We start from the raw sequence: 19,932 nt of genomic DNA, 5'->3' as shown, positions 1-19,932 counted from the left end.
ATTCAGAAAATCATCTTTTATGTGCTCTCTTGGCACATGCAGTTTTTTGAATGCTTTGAATGCATCCCGTTCTGGAAACTAATAATTCTGAATGTTCGTCTACAACAGTAAGAGCTTGGAAGCAGGAAGAAAATACAATCTTTTTATCTGCTAGATATAAAGTGTGGCAACACAGAACCTCGGTGTTTGTGAAAATAGATCTTGAGTTCTTGATTAGTCTGATCTGCTGCTTGAAGCAAGCAGAAGAACATTTCTTAACAGCTCCTATTAATTAATCTAGAGACTGCTACGTATTCATGAACAGCAGGGCAATCTTTCTGCAAACAGTCTGTAGACAGAGCTGTGCTTTAAGCAAATAGTCAGGAAAAGAGAGACAAAGCAAAATGTAGTACTTCACTTATTCTATTGATACAAAAGGGGAAAATCCATACACAAGCTAGGAACTGTTCTTGGAGATGAGTAAGAAAAAATTTTTAAATATATATTTCAGGAGAAGAAAAGTAGGAACATGAGTAGTGCAAATGTTCATCACCTCCAAGACAAAAGCATCCTTCTTCCCATGTGAAAGGTCAAGCTCTGTAACTTCATCAGAGCTTTCTGACTGAGATCTCAATAGCCTGGAACGTTGTCTTGGCTCTGGAATGGGAGACCCAATAATTTCTTCAGGTAACTCCTAAAAGGAATGTAAAAATTAACAGATGTTCTGCCCAGCTTAAAAAAAATTCAACTCTCTGCAAGTTGTTAGAATAACAATTCTAAGAATCAGATCATTCTGAAAATCATTCTACTGAGAAATACATCTAAATAATACCACAGTGATTTGGCTATGTGGCAAAGGGATCTGAAAATCCCAGCAGCTTTCCAAAATCCAGTGAAACAAGTCTGTATCTCTATTTGTAAATAAACTTCTGTTCCAAATGACTCAGTAAGAAGAAATGGATATACAGTGCATATATTTGAATCAGCATGCTTTATTTTTTAAGAATCAAAAATTTACTTACTGGAGGATTAATCTCATAAAGCTCCTTGTTCTTTGCTATTGTATCATTTATTTTCTTTTGCATATGGGATATGTGCTGCTCATAGGTGCCATCATTTGGAGTCTTGCCAGCAATCTGAATACCTCCAGGTGTTGGCAGAGCTGCTAAATACACACCTGTTGCAGACTTTCACAAAGTCACAAAGAAAAAGACAAGTATATGAGCATGAATTCCTAAAATTTTCATATAAACTTTCCGTAATGCTTGTGCTAGAACAGCATTGTAACATGCAAATTACAGCAGCATCTCTTGTAAATAAACAAATGGATCTTTCTCTTCTGCTCACTTATGAAAAAACTTCACTATTCTTTTAGAAAACTCCCTCTTTTCCATTTCTCATGGTGGAACTCTGAAACTTGCCTGAAAATTCCAAAAAAACTAAAAATTAAAGCCTCTGCCCCAGATTGTTTTGCATAAGCAAATAGTTTTTTCCAGTTTTTGAAGATCTAAAATTTGGCCAAACCATTTACAGCATGAGTGAGGTTGTGACAACCCTATTTCTATTTTCAGGAAACAGATCATGAAAGACGAAAGAAGATGGCAGCCAGAATTACCCAAGCATCCCCTGATGCAGGAAGAAGCAGCATATTCACTATTCTTATCTAGCATGAAAGAATGGGGTTAGAAAATATTGTTAATGAACCTCTCTTGACTTTCTCAAATCTATAATTTATTTCTTCAGTTCCATCAAAGAAGAGGCAACAGAACTTCCCCTTGTTGCCAAATGACCAAAAGATTTCCTGACAGGCTTAATTGACCTTTATTTGTCATGGAACTGCAGATTCAATCTGAAGAACAGGGATCTCTTTGACAGGACCTTTAAAGAATAGCATCATTTTTCTACAATTTGTTCCAATTAACGGTTTGAAGTTTCTTTTCCTCTCATTCCCTTTTTAATCATCTTGTCCTTTACCATTTTCAAGCTATTCGAATCTTCTTCTGCTGGTTATGAAAGACAAGTCTGCCCTGATTTTACAATAATTAAGACACTTGCTCTTAAAATGCCATTTTAACATGTCTGATTACTCTGAATCCCACAACACTTGCATGTCTTCCTGAAAAAACACTGTAAGAGAGCAGAACCGCCCCAGGATCCCAGCAGTACTTACTGCCAAGCCCATCAGCATGTTCTCCCCCACAGTGATCTGAATTCTCAGCCCAAAGAGGGCATTCATTCCCCTCAGCTTGAGTTTGTTCATCAGCTGTGTGTGCACTTCATACTCCATGAAGGGCAGGAGGTTGCTGATGGAGGTGGCATTTGCCTCAGCCTGAGCTTTCTTCTTCAGCCGGCACAGCCTGGAACACGAGAGCACAGACAGAGCTCTGACACATCTGGGGAGGCTCAGAGGGGCCACTGCAATTCCCTCCTCACTGGATAGCCTAGGGCAGCTTCTTCCCAATGCCTGGACCATCTGCAATTCCCTCCTCACTGGATAGCCTAGGGGAGCTTCTTCCCAGTTCCTGGACCATCTGCAATTCCCTCCTCACTGGATAACCTAGGGGAGCTTCTTCCCAGTTCCTGGACCATCTGCAATTCCCTCCTCACTGGATAACCTAGGGGAGCTTCTTCCCAGTTCCTGGACCATCTGCAATTCCCTCCTCACTGGATAGCCTGGGGGAGCTTCTTCCCAGTTCCTGGACCATCTGCAATTCCCTCCTCACTGGATAGCCTGGGGCAGCTTCTTCCCAATGCCTGGACCATCTGCAATTCCCTCCTCACTGGATAGCCTGGGGGAGCTTCTTTCCAATTCCTCTGATTGCTGCAGCAGTACAATAACATGCCAGCTCTTTACAAGAACTCCTTGAGACAGTGCCATCTGAAAATTTCTATTTTCAGCTTTTCTTCTAGTAAGAGCTCCCATGCAAACATCTGCTTCTCTTGCTGCAAGCCTCAAACATTTCAGAAAATTACTACTGTAATTTCTAGTGGTAGAACCTTTAAAATTCCTATTAATACAGTTATTCAAGACACACATTGGAAGAAAGAAAAAAATCCCAAAACCAAACCAAACCCAAGTGCCCTCACAGCTAAAGCATTAGTTATATTGATCTGAAAGTAACAAAGCAGATCATAGCAATCCCATCTCTGACTATATGTTAGTCATCTTCCCCTCTTTGGGTTTAGTCCTACAAGCTGAAATTCACACCAGGGCAGTGATACTTTCAGAGAGAAATGTTATTTAAGAACACATGACAACTGTATGTTCTATAAGGTTTGACGACACGTTGGATCTTAGCAACAGGAATTCTTTCAGAGGTCTCCAAAACTTTACTAGACTAAGGAAGTATTTAGACAGATACCTGGCTTGAATAAGACATCCCTTCCCAACAACTATTGCCTCTACAGGAAGGTCAATTGTGGTGAAAAGGACATCAGGAACTTTTTGCTTCCTGCAGTTGTAACAGTAAGTGAGGTGAGCAGGAAAGGGCATGTTCAATTCATCATATGGGATATGGCAAAATCCACAACCTGGTGGTGAAGCTTCTTCAATCCTAAAAATACATTATGGAGAGAAAGCTTAAAACATCTGCATCTTGTTAACCATGCTCAGAAAGTGCACATGTGAATAAACACCTACAGAGACCCACTCAAATCATCCACCACAACTGAACTCTGCTCCATTACACCAGTGTGACAAGTATTACAATACACCAACCACAAGAAGGAAAGGTTGCACACTACTTGCTAAAATGCCATCAATAAAACTTGCATTGAAACTTCTTATGCAGGGATTGAGAAAAAGGACATTCAGTGACCAGCAATTCATAAAAACCTGTAACATCACTGAACTGGCTTGAAGCAGTGTAACTTCCAAATATAATCCATGATACAACAGTTGCACACAGAATTTGCTGTACCAAACACACCAGAAATTCTCTTTTTCTTATTGTGCCCAAAACCCCATAAGAGCAGAATACAAACAACAAACCAATCATCCTTCTGAGAAGCAGCACAATAAGGTAAAATGAATTATTTCCTTATAACACAGTCTCTCCCCCCCATGAGAAATACCCAGGAATGAGCACTATAAAAATATGAACAGGGAAAGCACAGGCCAACTGCATCCCTGCCAATGGATTCTGCTTCACATCAACAATTCTTCTCAGGGATTTTGCAGAGGTGCTTAAGCAAGTCTGTCAGATTTGGAACATTAGTTATTATAAGACTTGGCAAACAGATCTAGTCTTGAGCATGAGCTTTGTCTGTTTACCTGTTTTACCTCCCTCTGGCACTTCTAATCCATGACACGACTCTTAGTAGCACCAAAATACAGGTTTTGAAAAAGTGGTATATTCTTTATATTACAGACATGATATTTCTTTCTCTCCATCATATAGTGACTACAAAACCAAGTATTTTAGTTCTGGCTACAGTTTTTAAAACTCTGTCTACACCAGAAGACAATGGTCTTCTGCTAACAAAGTAAAAGAACAATACATTCTAAATAAACCATGTTGACTGGTTTATTATGGAAAAAGCAATGTAAGTGCTAAAGTGTAATCAATAGCCTTGTTTACAACTATAATTATCCCTTGAAATATTTGATGACTATCCTGATGAATACATAATAAATTACCAATAAGCATTAATTAAACTCTTTTTCCCCAAAAATAACTTCGTGGCAATGCTCATTCTTCAAATTCTATTTGCAAGAGCAGAGACAAAGGGAAACTTCATGTTTGGCCTTCAGTTTCATGATTTTGTTCATCAACTTCAACAAACACATACCTATTTTGGAAAAACCTGGCATCATATTTGTTTAATAATCAAAGCTGCTTTACCTCCCACACATAAGTAGTATTTAATGGAGCAGATATACACACATACAGACACAGCCACTTTTGGCTCATCTAAGTTATCAAACATCTGTCATTTTTTATGGTGCAATACAAAATAGAGAAAAGAGACCTGAAGAGCAGCGAAGGAAAAACCCGAGTTATGGTCTGTGTTAGTAGTCAAACGTGTTACCTTATTGAGACTGTTAGAAATAAAAACAGAGTATCTAATTGGGTGCAGAGCTCCATTACTCCTGTGGTGGTTGTTGTTAGTGAAAAGCAGTAAAGTGGTTGGTCCCGCATCCTGCACTGTAACACTGTAACCTACCCTAATAGAGAAGAACTATCTTGGCTCTGAGGAAAAAAATCAACCTCTCCCTTCTCTGACCCTATGGAAAAGAAGCCAGGCTGCCATGACAACCTTTGTTCCAAACAGCCTTCCATGGTGCCATCCTGAAGGAACCTAGGGTTCAGTACAGCTGCTGTGCCAGATGCGGACAAAATACAGACCTCTTCACTATAAGAGAAAAGAACAACAACACAGTGAATTCCTACTGCTTGCTGGTGCTTTTATAGCAAATCATCAGATTCAAAGGCTACTGCAAGTCTCAGTGAGGTTCAACATCACCACTAGTTCTGTGCACTTGTGCAATTTTACCCATTAGAACTCACAATCCTCTTCTGGTGTTTAAACCATAACCATTGCCTAAGTACAAGGCCAAGGAGGATTGCACAGAAAGACTACAGAGCTTTGCCTCATGTTACAAATAATATGGCAACAGAAAGGCAAACCAGATTTAAGTATGGTTTTCAGTTCTGTGCTTAACAGTGCAAAGAACTACAGCAAAACAAGTAAACGTTAAAAATAACCAAGGCATAATTTTTTACCAAAGTAAAAGAGAAGTTGAGAGCCCCAGCATCTTAATTAACATTCAATTTTCAAAATGAACTTTCAATTTTCACAACTCAACACTGACAAGGGTGTTTATGAAGGATAAGAAGTGGCAAAACAGTAAAGTTTTACTAGGAAGAATTACAAAAATGGTACATTTTGCATGTAAAGTAAACAACCATACTTAGGATTTAGCAGAGTTCAAGCTCTCAGAACAACCACAGAGCTTTAATAATTCTCAAGTTGTTAAATAAAAAACAAACCTCAAGCATTCAGTAGAAAGTACTATATGGAAAAAAAATAGAGAAAATCTTTCCCATATTTTCTAGAATGATACACTTGGGGTGTTTTTTTTTGTTGTTTCTCTTTCCAAAATAATTTTTCATACATAATGTCTGGCAGACCAGTACTTACACACACAGAGGCTTGTGCTTTGAGCATGGAATAAAGCTGAACTGGCAATACAGCATAGGAATTCCAATAAATATTTTATCAATAATCAAACACTACAACATTAAATTCCTTATAGAGAATGCAAGCATCAAATAACCCAATACCTGACTGCCTGTCTGTGCTCTCAACATTCTTTCCCCATAGTTAGGGTAGGAAAAAGAATACAAACTACTCATGCTTTTTACCAGGGGACTGACAAGCAAAGGAATAAATGCTTCATTTTGGTGTGTTCATCCCTCAGTGAGGGAGTAATTGAGGAAAATATGGTAAACCACAACTTTTCCAACTTCTCTCCTCAAAAAAGCAGATTTTTAATGCTTTTACTTTAAAATATTTAGGCAAAATCAACTTGAAAGAAAATAAATTCAGATGTTTGAATTTGCTCGCTACTTCCCAAATGCAATTCAAAATAGTGAACCAGAGTAATTTTCTGTTTAATATCAGCAGCCAAACCTGGCTCCAGGACAAGCTTTCTTTGGGCCTGAAATGTGAAATTTTCCATTTAAGTTCTGGTCTGCCAGTTGCTATCCAATAATGAAACTTCAATACATATACTTTTAGGAACAGTCTTAATTATTTAGGTAGATTAGGTTTAGAAAGCTTAATGGATAAATTAATATTGTTACTACAAAACAAATTGTAAGCTTTAGTTTAAAATAAAAAAATTGTAACATTCATTAGAAAAAACTTAAAACCCAGATCTAAACATATATAAAAATGCCTAATACTGAAACTTCATAATCTCACTTAAACTCTGTGAAGTAGTTATAGAATAGACAGTACCAACATCTGTACTGGAATAGTTAATTTTTAATCCACTGATGATGAAATACGTTTTCTGTGGCATTTTGAAAATCAAATCATCATCATGATTTACCAAATGCTGGTTGATTCACTGTAGCCCACTACAGCATGACAACCCAATGCCTTGGCATGGGATTTTATTTCTTGTCTGATTTCTGCCCACCAGGCATCTCGTGTCTCTGGTTCATCTGAAAGACAAAGTATAAATCAGTTCACTATTCTGGACCAGGCTGACAAAAAGCTTCATGCAATTAACCTGAAAAGCTGAGGTTTTCATATGCACGTGCTTTCAATGTGGACACTTTCTTTCCCTCCTATTTATCCACTTCAAGGACACACTAACAGGACTTTTTCACTCATTATCTTGTTTCTCCCCCAGGTGAGCAGACTCTCACAGATCACTGCATTCTTGTTGTCCATACAACAGGTAACACTAAAATACTGTAGGTGCTCTTCCAGTCTCTACCTGTTTTCAGTCCCAAACCACACCCTCAGCTTCCAACAACACCAGAGCAGTGTGTAACATCAGGTACTCTGTAATGCTGAAAAACTAACAGTAATGAAACAGTATTTTCTAGTAGTGAACTTATATTTTACATTGCTGTGCACTTGCTATCTCTGAAATAACCTCAATAAGTTTTCCTACTGGAAGCAGTTCTCTCTGTTAACCAGACTTTGAAAATATTTGTTCCAAACTGTACCATTAATCAAGCAGACAGTTCTGTGGCACTTCTAGCTGTGAGAAGCCATAAGGATTTGAAACTACCTCTACATTTACAACGTGAAGAAATACAGGATGCTTGCTGTCAGTGCTTTTTGAGTCAGTATCCTGGAAACTGCACCTTCCCTCCATGGCCATGAATGGATTTGAATTACCTTTATTGTCCCCAAGGTTACATGTTAAATATACCCTGCCTGCTTTTCTTGAAAACCACAAGATACAAAAATACAAGAGTGTGCTGCTAGAGTAAGTTCATGCAGTCCATTAATTTTTTAACTTCTCAGCAATTAATTCCCACAACTAAAGCTCTTGTCTTACAAGCTCTTTACACATGGAGCCAACAAATACTGAATTTACAACTAGAATTTGTCAGCTGTTTCTTCTCTCAAAACTTACCTGCTGCAATGAATGTAGTTAGCAACTGTGTTAATTGTTGATACAAAAAGGGAAAACCAGTAAGAATCACTACCAAGGGTTCTGAGTAGAGAGATTCTTATGGAATTTCTCTGAAATTAACTGAGCTTGGCACAGATACAAACTTCTGGCTACTGAGTTCTCCTTGCTGAATCATAATTTAATTATCACAGTCAAAACCTGGAATTTATTTGGAACCAATTTTGTACTACCAGGAATATTTACCAACACAGTGTATGATAACCACATTATCATACACTTGCTTCTCTGACAACATGACAAACAAAAATGCAAGATGCAGATATACACAATTTAAAAGTTACTGAAACAGAAATATTGTAAAGTAAGATGTATTCATTCATGACTTTACCTCAACTTTGCATTTAGAACTGGGCTCTAATTTTTCTAAACTGAACTATTGATCATTTTCTAATTCCAAGGAAGAGCAGAGGTCTGTATATTCAATTATACCTAACTTTGGATGGCATTGCTTGTGTAACTCACAGCATTACACTGACCAGCAGCAACCTGGGTGCTCAGACTAAAGTTTATTCAGCCTTTGCTTTAAGAAACAAACACTGAACAGAAAAAAACCTTACAGTGAGAGTTCTTAGGAATGTTCTCTGCAAGGAACAAAAAATATACACGTCAGGACACAAAGCAAGGGATTTCCATCAATCATGTTCTGTAATCCAAGCTCACTTTAGCAGGTTTCAGTGCACTACTGGCAGACTCCTGAGGGGCTGCACTTCACTCTCAGGGTAAAAAAACTGTTTAAATCCTCTCAGTGACTGGGCCAATAAATGCTTAAGATGATACTCAACAATCCTGACTCAGATTCCTGGAGCACCTGCTCTTCCCAGCTTTGGAATTCCTGGGATTCCTACAGAAATAATCCAACACACACAGGGCTGGAGCTCCCCAGCTCAGCTGTCAGGACCACCTGTGGTGCAGAAAATGGGAAATGCCTTCTCTCTGCAGGGACCCCTCTGGACAGAGGCTGCTCTGATGCCAGCAGGGAACAGCAGCAGGGCTGGCTGAACCAAGGGATGATCTCTGGAAAGGGATTGTAAGGCCAGGCCACAACATCTGACAAATTCAGAGTGCATGGAGGATGTGAGAGCACAAGCACATTCTGTGTCAAAGTTCTTTTTAACTCCTTTGGGTGACATGGACATGGATCTTGGCAGCAGTTCCTCCTCTCCCCTCCAGCCATGGGCCAGAGATTGTTTCGATAAGCCACGTGTTTCTCCTTATACATGAAAAGCGTAAGTAGCAGCAAAAGTGGTTCTCTGACCATGCAGAAAAACACCTGCTCAGTGAGACAGGGTCACAGGCAGCTGGCTATAAACACTGACTACACAGACACACAAATTCTTGTACTTCACAGAAAAACACCTGCAAAGAAGAAATACCCTTTTTTCTAGACAAAAAAGTGCCAATTTTCAAAACTACGACTTTTTACACCTTTTGGTTCCATCTGGTACAAACTGCTTCTACTTATCACCAGTGGCATTCAAAGTCAAAGTGCAACAAAATGTGAAGTCATGATGAGGACTTGAGAGTAACAACAGGTGAAGTGACTGAGGATGAACACAAAGTGCTGTGAAATAAAGGAAAGAGTGATAAAGACAAGAATGACATTGAAAAGGAATGTAGCCACAGTGAAAACTGAAATGGAATGAGATGTTGAAAGGAAACAGGGATCCTTAAAGTGAACATAAAAGGTAGAAATAGTGACGGGTCCCAAATTCTATGCAAACATTTAGCTTTCCTCCACAAAAAACTATAGTTTAAATTATTGAACTTAAGAGACTTAATTTTCTTACCTAACATCTACAAGGACACCTTACCATTATGGCAAACAGACTGCTGTGAAGTTGCTCAACACTGCGTCTTGCTAAAACAACATTTAACCCTTTATTCTAACAATCTGTTCAATATCCTCACTAACAAAACTATTAACTACAGAAATATAATGGATCATTTTCATTCTTTTGAGAGGTAAGAAGCATTGTCTTTAGTGTTAACAGGATCAGTCCCAATATCTTTCAAAGAATCCAACAATTTCTTATCATACAAGAACAAATATTTCTATAAGAGTCATGCAGAAACAATTGTTTGTAAAGAAGACTGTGACCTCTGCTTAAGATATTTGACTATTTTTTTCTTCCAGAAAGAGGCCAAAAAATAATTCTTATCTTTATATATAAATACTGTACATTCAGTTTACATAACTTACCTTTGCGTATTAAAATACAAAATAATTGTCTACAATTAAAATCAAACACCATGACATCGCAATAATAGGTTGATACGAAACACTGAATGCAGTGCAATGTGTAGCATTCATATTCTTCTGACAAATATTTTCACAAGCAGCCTTTTTTGACACATGAGCCACACAATTTCACATGGGGATGCTGTCGGAGCATTTACAAGTTTAGTAAAGCTAAGGATTCCGATAAACAATCAGAGGAGTTAGGGAAGCAGGATGGCATGTGTCCAGCACACTCCATGGAGTGCCTGTTGGTTGTTTGGCTGAGGCAAAAGCTCAAGAGCTGAGGGTTTGCAAAGCAGATTCAGCAGACAGGAGCCAGAAACGGTGGGTACTTTGGCGCATGCTTGGATCAGGTGACAGTACAGACTGAAAACTATGGCAGCTCACTGAAATGGTTACAGAAAGTAATGACCCTGGATTCTAGGTGGAAGCAAGAAGGCAAGCATACAGAGCACTCAGTCACAAGCTTTTCTAGCAAATGTACCCAGTCCTTTGGACCAAGGGTTCTCTACAACTTGAAGCAGAAAGGTTTGCAGGAAATTCCACTGCTAATTATGTCCCCTTTGTGGGAAACCAAAGGCTGAACACTAAACTTACTGCATTAATGTTTCCAAATTGGCAGGACATTTATAACCAAGTGGAAGCAAAGCACACTGTTTCTATGGTTGAGGACTTGAGAAACAATGCTGTCAAAAGTACAGTGTTCTATAAAAATCGTGCCTACTCAAGCCTCCTCCAACTGCAACTTTCCAAACAGATTTTATTCAGCAGTTTTACAGGCCACAACCAGCACTTCTGTACCTGGAATGTTCTTTGAGCTAACTCTATCCACCATCAAGTCACCCATCTCCCTTAGAATACAAGCCTGAGCTGCCCTATCCAGGGGACAATATCCTCTATATATCTTTCACCTAGACACTACCACTTTCTGATTCATACGTTTTCCCAAGTTATCTGCTAGAGGTTCACTTGCACAGGTTCTTTCAAGATTTAGCCAGAAGCTGCATTTTGCTGGTCCATATAGATTTTTAAAACTGAAGACAGATTAAGAATGGCCTCTTGATGACACTGTTCATACCCAAGAGCTGCTGTATCCTTAAAGCTGAATCCTTAGACAGCCTGAGGAAATTGCTCCAAAGTAGGGACTGTCTGATTAATTTCAACCAATTTTACATTGTATCATTTAGGAAATATTTACATGTATAACACAATACTCTCACAGGAGAAGGACAACGATCTGAGGAAAATTTTCACCATCTATAAATGAGTCATTGTTCTGTTGTTTCAAAAATGGCAATGGAGGTGAATATTCTTTCAAACTCAATCTCTGAATCTTTCACTAGGCAAAGCCATTATCCACACCTTCAATATTCCCTTATTTTTACATCATCTTAATTAAAAACCTACTAACAGCTTATCACAAAGATGTGTGGTATTTTTCTGTAGCTTTGGCTGGTTGGGTTTTTTAACAACCCAGACAGACACCTTTTAACAGACACCTTTGTTAGGTTTATAAGGAACCTTCTCTGGACCTTGAAGTTTTATTTAATCCTTTCTGGTTATCTTATTAAGATTGACATTATCAATTTTGTAAAACATTTAGCAACTAAATAACTGTACTGAAACACAAATCCTCTGGTCTGTAAAGATTACCACATAATTCAGGTAGCAAATAATTATATCTACAGCAGATTAACCTAAAACTTTCAAAGCAGTTCCAAGCCACTCCATCCTTGTTTAGAAATACTACTCCCTATATTCATCTTTAAGACTAAAAGATGTACAAATGAAAACTTTGTTATAGCAAGCAAAAGAAGTAGATTGTAGGGATACATCAAAGGAAAACTAGGATTCACTGAACTAGCAGGAAATAGTGTAACCACACCCAAAGGGAGCAGGCACTTGCTCTTACAAAGGTAAACTCCACATAAAACCTCCAGCCTGCAAAATGCTACTGATAGCCAGGGCTCCTCTGCCAGATGCAGTCAGAGCAGCACACACCTCACCTCTCAAACCCACACTGCTGAGTGAGCAAAACAGGGCTTGAAAGGAAGGAATTCCTCAATTACTCAGGAGACAATTTTAAGAACACTCAGATTACAACTGCATTTACAGGATGAGACCTGGGCTGGCTGGTTAAACACAAACCCCTCCATGTGCAGGGCAGCTTTCTACTGGGTCAGTCAGGCCACATCCCTACATGAGCACCAGGACTCCAAGAGAAACCAGACACAAAATTCCATTTGTCATTCCTTTCTGTGGCAGCTCACTGTTGGGGAGTGATAGCTTTAATCCAAAATATACTCCAAGATGGAGAAGCAGAAGGGTTGTTCCACTTACGGCTTAATACAGCCACAACAGTGGCTGTAACTTTTAATTGTAGATGGAAGTCTGATAGGAAGAGCACAAGCTGAAAAAAGTATCATCTAAAGAAAAGAAATCTTGTAATAATGTGAAAGCAGAAGTAATAATTTAGTGCAGACCTAAAAAAAAAGAAACCACCATGTGATACAACTTAAATAAAATGAAAAATATAATGTCAAAATATAAGGCATTTGAAGAAAAATATATTTTCAGAATATATTAAAAATTAAACAAACATATATTAAAAATTAAAATATTTTAAAATGAAGGTTTAAATTGCATCATACTTAGAATTATAAAAGCTCAAAAATACTGCCCAGAAATTAGAAAACATGAAATATGGGAAATAAATTTGCCTCTGGAAAATAATTTCCATGCATAAATATGTGCCTTTGTTACTCCAGCTTTTAGTGATTATTTCAGTCACTCATCCTAGAATGGTGACTCAGCAGGTAATAAAGAAACTATTTATTCTATTCTGTGTCTCTGTTGCTTTGTCACCTTGGCACAATCAGTACAACCTATTTTAAAACACGAGCAATCTTCAAAGAAAAGCTTCAAATGACTACAACCAGGGGCTGTTACCCAGAGCTCTGTGCTGTAACAAGACAGGGCTTTCTAAACCCCATTTAATCTCTTTATTGCTGCAGGAGGGGATGGCATCAGCTGCTATGCAATGACACAGTCTCTGAGTTTCCTATTCCTTGTCTACACTCCTCAGGCATGCAGAACCTCTGCATTCATTATTTCTGTGCACTCACAACTGTTTCATCTGTTTTAAGACAAACTAGGCAGAGAAGCCTCTTTGAACTTCTGCATGCAAGGAGACTTAAAAAGAAAATCTCTTGTGCCTCATATTTATTATCCATTGACATTTATCAGTTATTGCTGTAGAACTTGTGCTCTCTGCCTGTGTATCCTCCTACAAAACCCCAGCAGACATTTTACAAGGCCACATTTAGCTGTAATTATGTAGCAGTAAGGAAGGTGCTGGTTCAACCAGAACCATTCTGGTTCTCTTCTAACAATAACACATTTTAACTACAGCTGTGTGTTTGCAACCACAGAAGCAAATACCAGAAGGCTGAAAAAACTCAATGCAATCCATGAAGGAAATTTTATGAAGACAATAGTTTTAGTCAAGCCCTGCATTTTGAAATTAGGACAAGTTATGTGCAAAAATGCAATTTTTGCCAGACCAAGGTTTCTCTCTCGTGTACTACCAATTCAAAACCAAAGTGTAGTTGTGCAATAAGCAACGGCTTTTTTGGAGCACTCTTGCAAAAAAAAAAAAAGTTTCTATTGGCTTTCACACCATTAGCCAGAATTTAGAGAGAGTTTTAAAACAGTATGAAATAGCATTACTCAGGTAGGCAAAGAATTCTAAACAAGGATTTGAAATGCCAAGTTTATTTATGAATCTCTAACAGAACATGTGAATACTGTTCTGTGCTCAGTGACCACCCTTTCTTCAGTTACACAAATACCTACTTAGAATTCTCAAAAAAAAAAAAAGCACAGTCCCAATGAAAATGATTTCATTAACATAAGGGTGTATCTGCTTCCAGAAATAACATTCAAGCACCATTCACATTAACCATAGAAATGACTTGGGAACATTCACTCCTCTGGAAAGGCTGCGGAAAACTGCGGTCAATTATTATTGGAGAACATCACACCCCTCACTCTTTTCAGGAAAAGCCTCTGACAACTGCTCTAACCTCCCAGTTTCATTCAAAACACACTGATGGGCAAGAAGCCAACCTGGAAATTCTCCAAGAAAAGGCAAGAGGTCAACCTTAAAAGGCTGGGGCTTTTACTACTTGGTCTGAAGGATAACCACACCAGACACACACAGGCACATTCTGACATTTCCTGCTGTGCTCCCACAACTGGGCCACACCTGCACCCCAGAAAGCAGCTGGAAATGCCATTTGCACATCTCTGTATCTCTGTGGAAGAAAAACAGTTACAGAAACAAAACATAGCCAAGCTTTCCTCGTGTGTTTCCTCATAAGCAAGACTAACTCTGGAGAATTTCACACTCCAACAGTGAGACTGGATATCACATAGGGAGCTCAGGAGATGCTTAGGAAGGTTTTAACAATCTTTTTTCTTCCCATACTTCAGACTCCTAGAGCTGAAGTTGCACTGCTGGAGCAGCTTCCTGAATGAGGAGTGTAAAATTTCATTGTGTGAGAAACAAGATGCTGGTGCTATGAACAGCCACATGGAAAAGCAGCCTCTATTCAGCAAGTTCTTGCACTGCCTTCCTTTGTGCTCTGTGTTTAACCTCAGTGCCATCCTTTAACAAAGAGCCAGCCTCCTGCCTTGAGGATTCCTTGCATCTTTTTATCCTGAGAGTTGATTCTTTCCCAGAGTCTCTGGGGCCGTCTATCTTCCACTGTACTATGTGCCCTCTTTTCTATGAATTTTTGCTCAACTCCCTACTTTCATTTTGCAAATTCATCTTCAAACCCACCTTTTTGTATTTTACAAACATTTAAACAATTCTTCATTGAACTATATGCAATTCCCAGATATTTCCATTCATGAAATAGTCTTTACTTCCATGTTTGATTTCCAAGCACCTTCAAATCTCTGACGTTCCCCTACCACTGGATGCTCCTGCTGTATCTTACATACAATTAAGTCATTGGCAAGACAAATAAAAAAAGAAGAAGAAGTATCCTTCTGCAGTACACAGTTACTAAGCAGGCTGAAATGAAGCCTGAGCGTTTTCCAGAAGGAAAATAACGTTATCCCACTTGTGGCTGTGACAGCATTCTCTGTCCAGCAGCACAGCTGGCCCTGCAAAGCCCATGCACACCTGCAGGAACAGGAGTGCAACCTGCTCATCCCAAAGCAGCAGGGCCAACCTGCTCTGCTCCTGACACCAGGGCTACACAAACACTGCCAGCTCTCAGCAGGGATCACTCCACAGGTACTCCTTGCTTTACACCTCTCTACTCCAACCAACACCTCCGGGGAAAATGCTTTATATCCATAGAAATGCACATTCATTTTCCTGTGACCTCTAAAAAATTCAGACAACAGTTCTGGATATTCTGCCAAGAACTGAATTCCTGACTTGCACTTGGCTTCAAATCTTACACTGTGGATCACTTTCCAGCCTAGTTCAAGGCAAGTTTAGTGTCAGTACATAAACTCATTTACTCCATTATTCTAACAAAATTCTTTCAATAAAAACATCCCACTAAACAATCTGGAAGAAGCAACAATGAATTCCAACTTTTCAAGGTTGCACACAATACACAAAAATTTCAAGATATTTTTAACACCTTGGATCAGACTATGCCATACCAGTCACAGACCTGAGAATTTGACAATATTCTTTTATATACTGAAAGTTAATTTAAAAGATTATCACTTTAGAACAAGCAAAAAAAAACCAAACAAAATCAGAAAAGCTCAATCATAATTTTAAAGGATGCTTACTGTAAAAGGAACAATTAAAATGAGCCAATAGTTTTAAGCTCTCCCTGCTTTTGAAGAATATGCAGAATGAAAAATATGTGGTTTTTAATAACTGCATGTTTAAACTGAATTTTAGAGCATGATACAGAGCTGCATGGCAAGAGTGAATTATCAAGAAGGAAAGTGTGTGGGGGAAGCAAGCCCTCAGAGGTCAGCTTTGTACCTTTTTATGGTGCCAGCTTTATAAATGCCACAGTCTGACAAGTCCTGCTGGCTTGGATGTTCTGTGCAGGAAGTTATTCCTGCCCCTCTGCCACACCATGCCATCTTCCCACAGGGAAAACATGACAGAGAGAAACCTCCACTGCATCTAGACTGCACCAACTCATCCATTCCTTCTACAGCTGTATAAGGGAAGTTACACACTGTGATTACTGAAACTGCATAAAAATTAAGGATAATGGGGCTTTTTTCAAGCTGGGTAATGAAGTGATTAAAAAGTTCAAATAATTATGTTTAGAGTCCTGTAACTGGCTGCATTTTACAAGACAAGATTTATGAACCAACAAATCCTGGGCTACATATTACCCTTCTCTTTAAACTGATAGTCCTCTATTTTTCCTGGATATTTTTTAGATCTATTATTATCTATAATACAACTATTATTTTAGAGCTAGTATTAAGAACAAACATTCACTGACGTCCTGAAATTAACAGGAGGAAAGCCTTTGTTGAAGAAAATGCAAGCCCATGCAAAACAACAAAACTAACCAAGAGTCCCCCCAAATCAAACCAATAGGCCAAAATAAACACCCAAAAACTCATTACACAAAAAAACCCCAAACCAAAAGAAAACCCCCAAAAAAAAAAATCACACCTGACATGATCCCAACTGTGCAAGGAAGGATCCATTCTCTTATCCTAAATTACTTCCTTCATGGATGCTGAGCTGAACGTGACTATTAAATAAACATCTGAACATTCAGCTTTCCAGATGGATATTAAATTATTCTCAGCAATACTATTTTATACTAAAACAATATTTTGCAATTTTAAAGAAAGTCTTTAACAGCATGAAAACGTGACATTTAGGCATTTGATGATTAAATAGATTTAAATTTGAGGCATTAACCTAAACATCCTAGAGCATTTCTAATAACTTCACTGAGCTGCCATAATTTCTGTCAGCATATGTAGTACTGAATGACTAATAAAATACCTGAATTGAAACTATTCCAGTCTAGCAGTTTGTATGATCTTGTGTTACCCATAATTCCGACAAAGGCTGAGTTCAAAACAGCAAATTAGTAGATCAGTTATAGCAGCAGAATAGTGAAAAAACTACCAACAAGAACACAATTGACAACACCACTCCACAGGAACTGGAAAGACACAGACAGCAGAGTTAATCAGAGGCTGAAATAGAAAGGGAAAAAGGAGCATGCTAGAGCAGTCTGGCACTAGTGACCAACGTGGATAGTATCTGCAGTTTGGTCCTACTGGCAAGCTCTTAATCCACCTGCAAACGTTCTCTCCTCTCCCACCTTCTCCTGATTCATTATTTTGCCAGTTTGTTTGCTTCCTTTAATATTTTACAGACTTATTTGACTCAAATGCTTCACAATCAAAACTATATCAGAATTTTTTGCTACTCCTCCACCTTCCCTCCCACAGCCACGTGCCTTCATTCCCCCTTTTGTTCCTGCTGTTTTGCAATGTGAGTTCCAAGGATCATGCATTTTACATTCACTTGTCAGGAGCAATGTGCAAGTCCCACAGAAACACTGCAGCTCTGCAAACACACATCTCTTCTTGCCTTATGGCTTATACTGCTTCCAGTCAGCTGGTAAAAAGGAAGGAGTGCATAATACAAGAAATCAGTTTTTAAAACTTCTGAGCAAAATTGATTTTTTTTTAATATTCTGTCTTGTATCTATCGCACAGTTAATTTTACACATAAGAGACCAGTATCAGAAATCTGTTGAAAGCACAAAATCATAAAACAACTTTGTGGCAAAGAAAGACTCACATATTAATTATATTCTGACATTTCTTTTAATCTCCACTGCGTAAATAGATCTTAGAATAGGAAAACAAAAGAGCAACATTGTGTACTAATATACTTGAAAAAAATCCCTTAAACAAGGAGGATCTAATTCAAATTAAGTCTTGGATTTAATTACATGTTGCCAGTTTACTGAATCTTTAGATCAGCAACAATCTGATCTACCTGCCTGGTGAATTGCTTGCCTTGGGCCATAGGAAGAAAAGGAAAAGATAAGGTTCTTTGTACTTGTTTTTAAGAATGTATTTGCATAAACTTCTTTTTATTACTCCTGACTAGTGCATGCAAAACCACTGCAGGTGCTATTTTTCCTCTCCTCTGCATTTTTAAGTGCACTGTCAACTCCAGCTTTTTGCAAAGCATTCCTCATCTGGACTCAGTAACTAAACCAACCAAGTCTTGAGAGCCAAAGGTCACTCAGTTCTAACATTAGAACTAGGACATGCAAACCCCATGAGTTCCTGTGCTGGGGATCCCAGGAAAAGAATAAATAAAAATCTTGAAGTACTGTTCAGTAAAGGCTTTTAAGAACAGAAACAAAACTGTAAAGGTGAAAAACCACGTTGTGAGTTGTAGCCATTAGTCCTTAAAGATTTCAAGGAGCTGAAAATGGGAAAAGATTCATAGTTAAGATCAAGCATTTAATCTCATTTTTGTTTGAATGGAAAAACTTGCATCGAGTTTTATCACAAAAAGCAGCAAAAATTAATTAATCCCTCAATAATTCAAAGCTAGCTTTCAGCAGAGTTACTGATTCCAAGCATTGTTGTTATTACTAGCTTAATTTGCTGAAAGGTTTCTCACCAAAACCACAACCTTTGAGTAACTCATTTCCCGAGCCTCAATGGCTCTCTGCAATGCCCAGCTGGAACAGATCTGTCCCTCCCCAAGGTGCCACCGGGCAGGGAGGCAGGCTGTGCCAGTTTGGCTGTGCCCAGCTGGAACAGATCTGTCCCTCCCCAAGGTGCCACCGGGCAGGGAGGCAGGCTGTGCCAGTTTGGCTGTGCCCAGCTGGAACACATCTGTCCCTCCCCAAGGTGCCACCAGGGCAGGGAGGCAGGCTGTGCCAGTTTGGCTGTGCCCAGCTGGAACACATCTGTCCCTCCCCAAGGTGCCACCGGGCAGGGAGGCAGGCTGTGCCAGTTTGGCTGTGCCCAGCTGGAACAGATCTGTCCCTCCCCAAGGTGCCACCGGGCAGGGAGGCAGGCTGTGCCAGTTTGGCTGTGCCCAGCTGGAACAGATCTGTCCCTCCCCAAGGTGCCACCGGGCAGGGAGGCAGGCTGTGCCAGTTTGGCTGTGCCCAGCTGGAACACATCTGTCCCTCCCCAAGGTGCCACCGGGCAGGGAGGCAGGCTGTGCCAGTTTGGCTGTGCCCAGCTGGAACAGATCTGTCCCTTCCCAAGGTGCCACCGGGCAGGGAGGCAGGCTGTGCCAGTTTGGCTGTGCCCAGCTGGAACAGATCTGTCCCTCCCCAAGGTGCCACCGGGCAGGGAGGCAGGCTGTGCCAGTTTGGCTGTGCCCAGCTGGAACACATCTGTCCCTCCCCAAGGTGCCACCGGGCAGGGAGGCAGGCTGTGCCAGTTTGGCTGTGCCCAGCTGGAACACATCTGTCCCTCCCCAAGGTGCCACCGGGCAGGGAGGCAGGCTGTGCCCAGCTGGAACAGATCTGTCCCTCCCCAAGGT

The 19,932-nt window shown here is 39.5% G+C and overlaps 1 protein-coding gene across 22 annotated transcripts in view; it reads right to left on the bottom strand.

Annotated features, from left to right (window-relative positions):
• Positions 1-19,932, bottom strand: part of C2CD5 (C2 calcium dependent domain containing 5) — a 56,819-nt gene that overhangs the window by 12,764 nt on the left and 24,123 nt on the right. For 11 of the 22 annotated variants that reach the window (XM_036401363.1, XM_036401366.1, XM_036401368.1 and 8 more), the window contains 6 exons: positions 7,040-7,154; positions 5,239-5,334; positions 3,342-3,533; positions 2,150-2,336; positions 1,002-1,166; positions 533-673 (listed from right to left, as the gene is read on the bottom strand). In XM_036401363.1, coding sequence (XP_036257256.1) covers positions 533-673; positions 1,002-1,166; positions 2,150-2,336; positions 3,342-3,533; positions 5,239-5,334; positions 7,040-7,154 — 896 coding nt within the window. Of the gene's footprint in view, positions 1-532; positions 674-1,001; positions 1,167-2,149; positions 2,337-3,341; positions 3,534-5,145; positions 5,335-7,039; positions 7,155-17,403; positions 17,470-19,932 lie in introns of all 22 variants that reach the window. The other 11 variants (XM_054514962.1, XM_054514963.1, XM_054514965.1 and 8 more) reach the window with 5 other exon arrangements.

The sequence above is a fragment of the Molothrus ater genome, chromosome 5 (genome assembly GCF_012460135.2).
Source record: "Molothrus ater isolate BHLD 08-10-18 breed brown headed cowbird chromosome 5, BPBGC_Mater_1.1, whole genome shotgun sequence".
In the NCBI taxonomy this organism is placed as follows: domain Eukaryota; kingdom Metazoa; phylum Chordata; class Aves; order Passeriformes; family Icteridae; genus Molothrus; species Molothrus ater.
The sequence above is the reverse complement of the archived record's forward strand: the minus strand, read 5'-3'. Positions and strand labels throughout refer to the sequence as shown.